Source organism: Poecilia latipinna, unplaced genomic scaffold (assembly GCF_001443285.1).
Source record: "Poecilia latipinna isolate Pla-1442-1.1 unplaced genomic scaffold, P_latipinna-1.0 Scaffold15, whole genome shotgun sequence".
Taxonomy (NCBI): Eukaryota; Metazoa; Chordata; class Actinopteri; order Cyprinodontiformes; family Poeciliidae; genus Poecilia; species Poecilia latipinna.
The window spans coordinates 1,030,421-1,039,419 of NW_015112631.1; the positions used below are offsets into that span (position 1 = coordinate 1,030,421).

The 8,999-nt window shown below is 35.1% G+C and overlaps 1 protein-coding gene across 2 annotated transcripts in view; it reads left to right on the top strand.

Moving 5' to 3' along the window:
- Positions 1–3,472, top strand: part of LOC106947863 (ABC transporter F family member 4) — a 13,613-nt gene extending 10,141 nt beyond the window's left edge. For both annotated transcript variants that reach the window (XM_015033149.1, XM_015033158.1), the window contains exons 3-5: positions 1,284–1,405; positions 2,587–2,701; positions 3,072–3,472. In XM_015033149.1, coding sequence (XP_014888635.1) covers positions 1,284–1,405; positions 2,587–2,701; positions 3,072–3,194 — 360 coding nt within the window. In that variant the 3' untranslated portion in view covers positions 3,195–3,472. The remainder of the gene's footprint in view (positions 1–1,283; positions 1,406–2,586; positions 2,702–3,071) is intronic.
- Positions 3,473–8,999: the final 5,527 nt, after the last annotated feature.

Below are 8,999 nucleotides of genomic sequence, written 5' to 3' on the forward strand. Positions count from 1 at the left end.
AGAGCACCGGAGTTGAGCCTTTTTTCATTCAGTGTCATCAATAGAAAGAAAAAAAGGCAGGAAGAGACGATAAAGCCGATAATTAAAATGAGGTCGATAGGTTTAATTTATCGTCCGATTAATTGATATATCGTTTATCGCGATATATAAATATATATATTTATATATATATATATAAATGCAATGTTTGCATTGCATTCTACTTTACATGATGCTTACACTGCAAAAACACAAAATATTGCAAAGTATTTTGGTTTGGTTTCTTGTGCAAATGTCTTCATGAATTAAGACAAAACTAACTTACAAGTAACTTTTCACCAAGATATTGGAGCTTATTTAAAGTCAATAATTCTTTAATATTAAGAGACTTATATAACATGGGAAAAATGTCTTTTTATGGGTGAAATTACATTCCAGGGAAAGCAGAACTTTTTTTTTATCACTATTAAGGAATTATTGACTTAACACAAGATCCTGTATCTTGCTGAAAAGGTACGTATAAGTTAGTTTTGTCTATTTTAAGTCTAAGATATTTGCACTGGAAACTAGACAGAAAATGCCAAAGTAATTTGTTGTATGAAACACCAAATGTTTTGAAGTATTCATTTTAATAACAAATTAGTTTGAAAGAAAAGTTAAAATCTCAGAATTAAGCACTTTATAGAAACCTTTGTCCATTTTTAGGAACAAAATCTACAAGTAAAATGTCTTTGGGTACAAAAAGTCATTCTTTAACCACATGTTTAAAACACAAACTGTAAGTATTTATATTTGGTTCCTAGAGCAGATATCTTAGTTTTGTCTTATTTCAAGCTTACTAACTTACAAGTAACTTTTCAGCAAGACACTGGAGCTTGTTCTAAGTAAATAATTCCTTAATATTAATGAAAAAATTCTAATTCCTCTGACAGATTATTTCACTTATTACAAGACATTCTTCCCAAGTTGTAAGTGAAATAATCTGCCAGTTGATTTAGAACTGGGTTGCTAGGAAACGGGCTTGGCTTGGCTGGGGTTGCTAGGTAACGGCGCAGTGGAACTAGAACTTTTTCATTAATACTATTAAGGAATTATTGATGTAAAATAAGGTTCTGTATCTTGCTAAAAAAAGTTGCTTATAAATTAATTTTGTCTTATTTCAAGTTCATTAAGATGTTTGCTTAAAACTAGACCAAAAATATTTGGATTTTGTGTTTTTTGCAGTGCAGGTTCGGTTCCTTCTCTCTGGATTATTTTTCATATTTTGTCTCTAACCCCTGAGGGTTTTTCTGTTTCTCCTGCAGGTGGCAGTCTTTGCTGAAGCCTTCCCCTCGCTACCCGGTGTTTCCCCTGGTGACCCCTGTGACCTGGAAGCCGTTCCCACGCTGACGCAGCTCCTGCACGGCCGAGCCAGACAGGATCAGGGGTAGGCCATCGATCCCACCTTGGATGTGATGCTAAACTTCCAGCTGAGCTGGTTCAGAGTTTCCAGCAGACAAAAAGTAGTGAATCAAAGCAGCTTCTTGCTTTGATAGAACTCAGAATGCACCGATATGAAGACTTAGACCGGTATCATCCCTTAATGTCAAAATAAATGTGACATTCAAGGGCAGATACATTTTGAATTGAAGTTAGCGCCTTGGCATTAGCTTCCGCTAAATACATTGCTAATGTAGAACTGCCCCCCACCCCCCTCCATAAACATAAACAGCAACATTAACATAAAAATGGCTTGTTAATATCGGTCTAGTTTTACTTCTCAAGTTGATAAAGAACCGTCTAGTACCGATGCTAAAGCTAATATATTAGCATTCCTTGTCAAAAGTAAAGAAAAATGTTCATTCTGTATTCTATTGAAAAAAGGTAAATAAAAATATGAATTTCTTTTTCATACATTTCTAATAAATGAGTTATTCTCATGAATATAAACTGAAACCTTTATATAAAAAGATAAATCAGGTTGGAAGTTTGATTGATATTTAAATATGTCTCTTATCTACGCTTTAATGCTAATAGATGAACTAAAATGCTTTTGTTTTTGCTAATTGTCTATATTAAACATGTGTATTGAGAACCATGAATTATTTGAATTAGTTTTTATTTGGTTTTACAAATATATGCTTTCTTTTACATAGTTACATTATAAACACTTTATATTTTATGATTTCATCAATAATTATACTTTTTGTGTAATGGAGCATTCCCATTTAAAATTCTTCAATTTAATAAAAAAAGGCCGTTTAAATTGTAGTTTGATGAAAACATTCAGACTGTCGATATGCAATGCTTTTTGCTGCCAACAGGAGGCAGCATTTAGACGAGAAAATAAGATTTTTACATGGAAACCAGTTTTAAACTGAGCCGTTATGTGGAAAAGGAAGCAGAATGTCGCCCCCAAGTGGTGAATCGAATGAACTGCAGTATGACATTTGATTCCTGTAATAATTATGATTTGAGTGTTTAACATTAGTTATTAAGGTGGAATAATCAATTATATTAGTAATTTGAATATTATTTGCATGTTAAAGCATATTTTAGATTATTTTACGGGTAAATATTGTAATTCTGTCCGTTTCTTCTGCATGTTGTCGTTTTTTTTCTCTGAAGGCTTTTGGACTCTTTCCATGATTTGAACAAAATGATCAACCAGAGCCACAAGAGATCCAGCAGCGCGTCTCAGAACCTGCTCGTCCAAACTCTGCAGCTGCAGCCACCGCTTCCTGTGAGTACAATGATCGCTGCGTCATTAGTTTAATGAATTTAATTAGTTTTTACCCACCTCTGCTTATTCATAACTAAATCTAATGGGGAATTACTTTCTACTGAACTATGCAGGTAAATAAATGTTCAAAATGAAGTCTTCAATATAATTATTTAATATAATCATTATTACTAGAGATTGCAGAGTCTCTGAAAAATTGCACTCAAGAAAGAGTAGCAGGAAAATACTCGAGTAAAAAACTATTTGGTAAAAAGTTTACTCAAGTGCTGAGTAACTGATTTTTAGTAGCAGCAGTTATAATGCAATCTAACCAATGAAATGTCTGTAAATAAGTTGATGTGTTTCCTTCTTTTGGTCGCCATCTTTCCAGGAAAGCAGATCTACTTCCTGGTCGACGAACCGCCGCCTGTCCCCAGGCCTCTCCTCGGCCAATCAGCACGCAGCCGCCAAGCGCCGGCTGTCCTACGACTACAACAGAAACGTCGTGGCGTGACGCTGCGGCACGCTTTTAAGGATCATGTCTCCCCTGTTTGCACTCCGGTTAATTTTCGCCCAGCGGACTGAGAGACGCTCTCTGGAAAACGAAGCGGCTGCTGGTCCAGAAACGACGGCGGAGCGTCTTTGTTTCCCTCCATCCGCCATCTTGTTCCTCATCCTGAGGTGACCTGTTGACCCCAGCAGACCCAAGGCGCTCGCCACCATGTTGACAAAACAGACGAGCAGGAACATTAACAAGATTACATTCCAATAAAGCAAATGGGATTTTCTCTATTATGGTTTTGAATTATCATTAACAAAACGTTAATTGTTTATCATTAATTTTTTTTAATGTTTTATTGTTTTATCAAACTGCAACATCAGTGGGAGAAAATACATGAATTAGTTTCAAAAATAAATTATTTAAAAATTATGAAAAAACATATGCAAGTATGTGTTTAAATTATTTTTAAATTTAATTTAAAAAATAAATAATGATGCATATATATATATATACATTTTCCTTTTCATAAATTAAATTAAAAATAATTTAATATATATGTATATTTAGTTTATTTTTTTATTTATATATACATATATAATTTTCTCTTTTTTGAATTTTTTTGTATTTTCTCCCAGTGGAAATAAATAAATTGCTATTTATATCATTAGATAATTAAAATCAGGTCTGACGTTTTTGATATAACTCAAATAGTTTTCACAGAATTCCCTCCAGATTAACGGTTTTTCCTTCCGTGATAAAATCGTCGCATATTGCATCGGTTCCTGTAGCAGCATGGTGGCTGGAGCCTTGGTGGAAGCTGGTAAAACTTATGCAAACGCACTGATTGACATCTTTCCCCTGTTCTCATCGTTCCTTAAGCGCAGCAGGAACTGCTGATCTCCACCTGGATTCGTCCCCAGCTGAAAAAATGTCGCACTAGCTCCAGCTGCGTTTCCATTGATGACATAATTGCGTTTTGACGTTTTGAAAATGAATTAGCTTCATCAGATAATCAGTTTAATGGAAATGAATGTCGAAAAAAACTCGATTTTTGTTTAAAAAATAAAGTTTTTGGCGCCAGGATGTTTCTTTTTGTTTATTTCGCAAAGCCGCAGTGGAAACGCTTTTCTCACTTCACACGAGTCACGTGATCCACAACCGCATGTCGCCACCGGAGTAAACCACGAAGAAGAAAGCGGGAAGTGGGAGGAGGGTAATGGCGCGGCATGTTTTTTTTTAAAATGATTTATCACGTAAACAAAGGTATTTACGTGTGATTCCCCCCCAACCCCCGAAATTGCGTTTTTTCGACATTGACGAAGTTTTGCACATGTTTGTAATGGAAACGCAGCTACTGAAGAGTAGAGTTGAGCATCATTTTGTGGCATTTAATGTATGAAAACACGTTTAAAGCCTCGTTTTTGTTATTTTTGAAATGCATGTGATATTTCTGCCTTTAACCTGCAGATAACGACACAAGGAACAGGTTTGTCTTCCAGTTTGCGCCATCAGGACCTCCGGGTCGCTGAATCAAACGCTAGAAACGTTAAACTTGTTTATGACTGCACCGTTTTAGTTTTAAGTTTTGACATGCATATAATTTGTTGTATTCTGTCATTTAAAGGCTCAATCATTTGTGATGAAACTCTGAAACAATCACGCTTGTGTGTGCCATTTGTACAGCCTCTAAAATCCTGAAAAATACGAATATTTTCTGATCTGTTCCAGTCGGGATGGCGGAGCTGTCGCCTCGGTAACTGATGTAATAAAAAAGGATGCTGCGTGTCTGCTGTTTGTATTCACTTAATGGGTCACTCTGGTGTTCAAACTGCGGTTCGGGGGCCAGTTATAGCCCATGGACTGAATTTGTGTGGCCCATCTGACCGCAATTCAAGAATGAATAAAATAAATCAGGGCAAAACGGTGACTTTTAATTTGAAATCTAATTACAAAAATGTTAGATTCAACACAAAGTGATAATTTTTTTCCAAACTTTCTGCTTTCTGTCTGTTGTCATGGTAACTACTCATTGAAGTGTTTTATTTTGTAAAGTACACCTTAGTGCACCAAAATCTGCTTTTATTTGCTTTGTTGAAGCTTGGCTAAATACAGGAAGTGTCTGTTTCAACTGACAAACGGTTTTTGTCAGTTGAGCCCCAGAGTAATAAGCAAACTTGTTGGCTTTTATTTAACAAGGAAAATGTGGAAAAACCATTTAAGGTTTTGGATCTATAATCAAGTTTCTGCAAAACAATCTGATTATTTGTTTTGCTAAAATAGTTTGTTGTTGAGCAAGTTTGAAAAAACTCATTTTGAGTTGATGATTTTGGCTCATCTGACTAAAAGGTTGCAAGATATTAGGTCAGACTAGATCTTGTTCTCAGTATTTAGGTGCAACTTCTGATTAAATAAATTCATTTATACTTATTTTGGATCCATTTTCAGTTTCTGGCACAAACTTTGAGAGATTTTTGTATAAAACATCCTGGGTTTTAAAATCATTTATGCTACAACGATATTCCCACAGCATCACACAGCCATTTTTCTTTTGCTTTAAACCAGAACAACCTGGATTGAATCAGTGAGAAAAGTTCAATCTTAGTCATTTCCAACCTCAGCAGTTAAATCAGATCAGTATGTGGTAAACTTTGAGATGGTCCAACAGATTTTGCTTCTGGTATTTCTTAACCTCCCTTTCGATCCTCCTCAGTCTCTGGTGATTAGATAAACGTGGGTCTTTTTTGACGCACTTCCTGTTGTTTTGAACTTTAAACTTATTTTTCTTGCTGCAGATATGGACAACTATAAAAGATCAGATGTTTTGTAGTCCTACCTTGACTTGTGATGATAAAACATGTTTTTATTAATTGGATCTTATTTTGTCCTCCACATTTTGAAGAGTGACATGGATCTCAGTCGCTGCGTTTCCACTGATCACATAATTGCGGAATTTGACGTTTTGAAAATAAATTTGTTTAATCAAAAGAAAGCCACGTTGGAACAAAATAGTTTTGCCGCTCAGATCAAGTGTTTTATTTTGGCCGTATTGAAATTGGTTTGTTTCACAAAACCACAAAGGAAACACACGATCAAGAAACTGGATGCTTCTACTGCTGGAAACCACAAAGAAGACGACAGGAAGTGGTAGGTGGACAAAGGCATGGCAAATTTTTTAATGACTTATTGTGTGAACAAACTTATTCACGTGTGATTATAATTGTGTTTCTTATTTACTGGAAACACATAATTGCTAAATTGTGCTTTTTAGACATTTGTAATTGACATGCAGCTCACATTCCTTCCACATCAGGATTATAATAGTTTTGGGGTTTTTTTGTTACAGTTTGGTTTTATTTCATTTTGACTTTTTGCTTGTCTAATTCAGTTAGTTTCTGCTAGTTTGTAAGAGTGTTTGCTTGTTTATTAGGTACCGTTAGTTAAATATTTAGTTTTTATTATAATAGTTTTAATTTTTTTATACTTTTGTTCATTTTTAGGTGCAGAATTAAAAAATGTCATAGGATTGTGATTATTTGAAAATGAATTGTGTGATGAATTTTCAAAAATTTTATTCAATTATTGTCGAACAACCAACTTTTGCTGCCGCCATTTTGTGGACTAACCTCAGTTTGAAAGGCTAATAAACAGATAAATAAACACAACCAGGAAGGAAATTATAACTATAATTTCAGTGTGTCCTAGTTTTAAATAAATGTATGATAAAGCTCCAGTAGGTTATTTCAGTTAACTATATTTGTTTCTCAATTTAAGATTTTTAGTTTTATTTCACTATAATAACCTTGTTTCACGTGTCACCATAAAAATCTCCAATAATACGTAAAAAAATATAAAAAAATTGCTAGATTTGTCACTAAGTTTGCAATAGCCCTTCTTTTGTCCTAGCTAAAGCCCCGATTACTCCCTGCGTTCATTGCCAGGCTTGGCCACGCCCCTCTACGTCTCCAGGCTCCGCCCACTTTGGGGAATTTGCCAAGAATTTGGAGGCGGGGCTATGCTTTCAATGGGTGAAAGCTACGCGGAAGATAAAGGATATTAAGGGTTTTTAACAACCTCTAAATTAAATTGTTTTTGTGTCGAATTAAATTAAAAGAATATTTAAGCAGGCTAGGTCTCATAAAGCCCATAAAATAAAATGTTTCAGTTTACTAAAAGAAATCACCACTTAAAAGCTAAAAGGACAATAATATTACCTGGTTTATGCCTTTAAAGTGAACTATATTCTTTAAGTGTAGTTTGTTTTCTCTCAAACTATAAGTGTGTTTTATCATCGCCATCTGTGTGATGTAAGTATTAAAACTGTCCAATTACATATCACAAATGCATCAAAAAATACATTTTTAATGCATTAGAGCAGGAATTTTGAATGAAATGTGACAAAAGTATATTTTTGCCTTTAAAAATAGCTGGAAAATCCCAGATCACAAGATTAAAGCTTTATCTTGTAAACAAACTGCAACGTTGGCCTGATTTTCTGAACCCTGGAGGCAAATAAACAGAAATACAGTTTGACATTTTTAACTAGGTCATCTTGAGGTTTTTTCGTTTGCTTCAGTTTCAAATCCGAAAAAAATCTGCTGCTCTTAGACTGTCTGACACTACTCAGATGGATTTATGTATCTCCAGTGTTTGTCAGCAGCATCTCTGATCAATGAAGCCCTTTGTAAAAATGTTTCTGCGCTCAGTCAGAGCCGCCATCTTGATAAAAGATTCCCTGCAGAAAACAGGCTGGTCTGACCTCACTATTTACTCCATGAGTCACTTTTTAAACTCTTACAGGCCAATAGCAGAGATTTCTAGCAGGAGAAATTAACAGAGCGTGGTGACAGTGTTTCGTTTCTCTATGGAGATAAATCAGGGCCATAAAGTTTGTTGAATAGAAAAAAAGGAACTGAAAGATTATTTTTAAACTGAGAAAAAAAAAACATTTTGAAAGAGAAAGGTCACATCAAAACTTTCAAAACAGATGGTGGAAAATAGTGAACCAATCTATGGAGCTAAATTGGGGCCATAAAGTTGGTTCAAAATAAACTGTAAAAAATAATTTTAAATTAAAACATATTTTTGAAACTGAAAATAAAATATTTGAAACTGAAAAGTTAAATTGAAAATAAATTGATTCTTTTTCAGTTTCAGTTTTTCTTTCCTGTGAACAAACTCTGTAGCCCCAATTTAGCTCCTTACAAAACTTTGATATTTTGTTCCAAAACTGTCCAAATTCTCAAAAACATCAATATGCCACTGTAGCCAGAAAAAGTGGAATGAAATTCTCCCAAATAAAACTCTGAAATTTTGAGATTAACCTCAGAGATTTACAATAAGAACATGTAAAAGTCTGAGATTGAAAAGTTGAATATTTGCAAGAAAAATATCCGATTTTATGATTAATTTGTTGCAAATTTGTTACAAAACACTTAGAACATTTGTAGAAAAATATTTGTCCTGCTTCAAAAGTTGAATATTTAAAAAAATATGTATGTATGTATGTATGTAAAGGAGGGCTGACATATGGGTCCCATACGGGTTTGTCTGCGGGTTCCATGGTGGCCCCACATGGGTTTCCCCATTTAGGGCCACAGCCTACGTGGGCCCTACATGGGCCCTAAATGGGCAAACCCATGTGGGCCCACCACCATGTAGGGCCCATGTAGGGCCCATGTGGGCTGTGGCCCTAAATGGGGAAACCCATGTGGGGCCACCATGGAACCCACGGACAAACCCATATGGGAACCATCTGGTCTGCCCTCCATTTCCCCATATGGGGCCCACCTGGGCATGCTGGCAGAGTATATTGTAGAA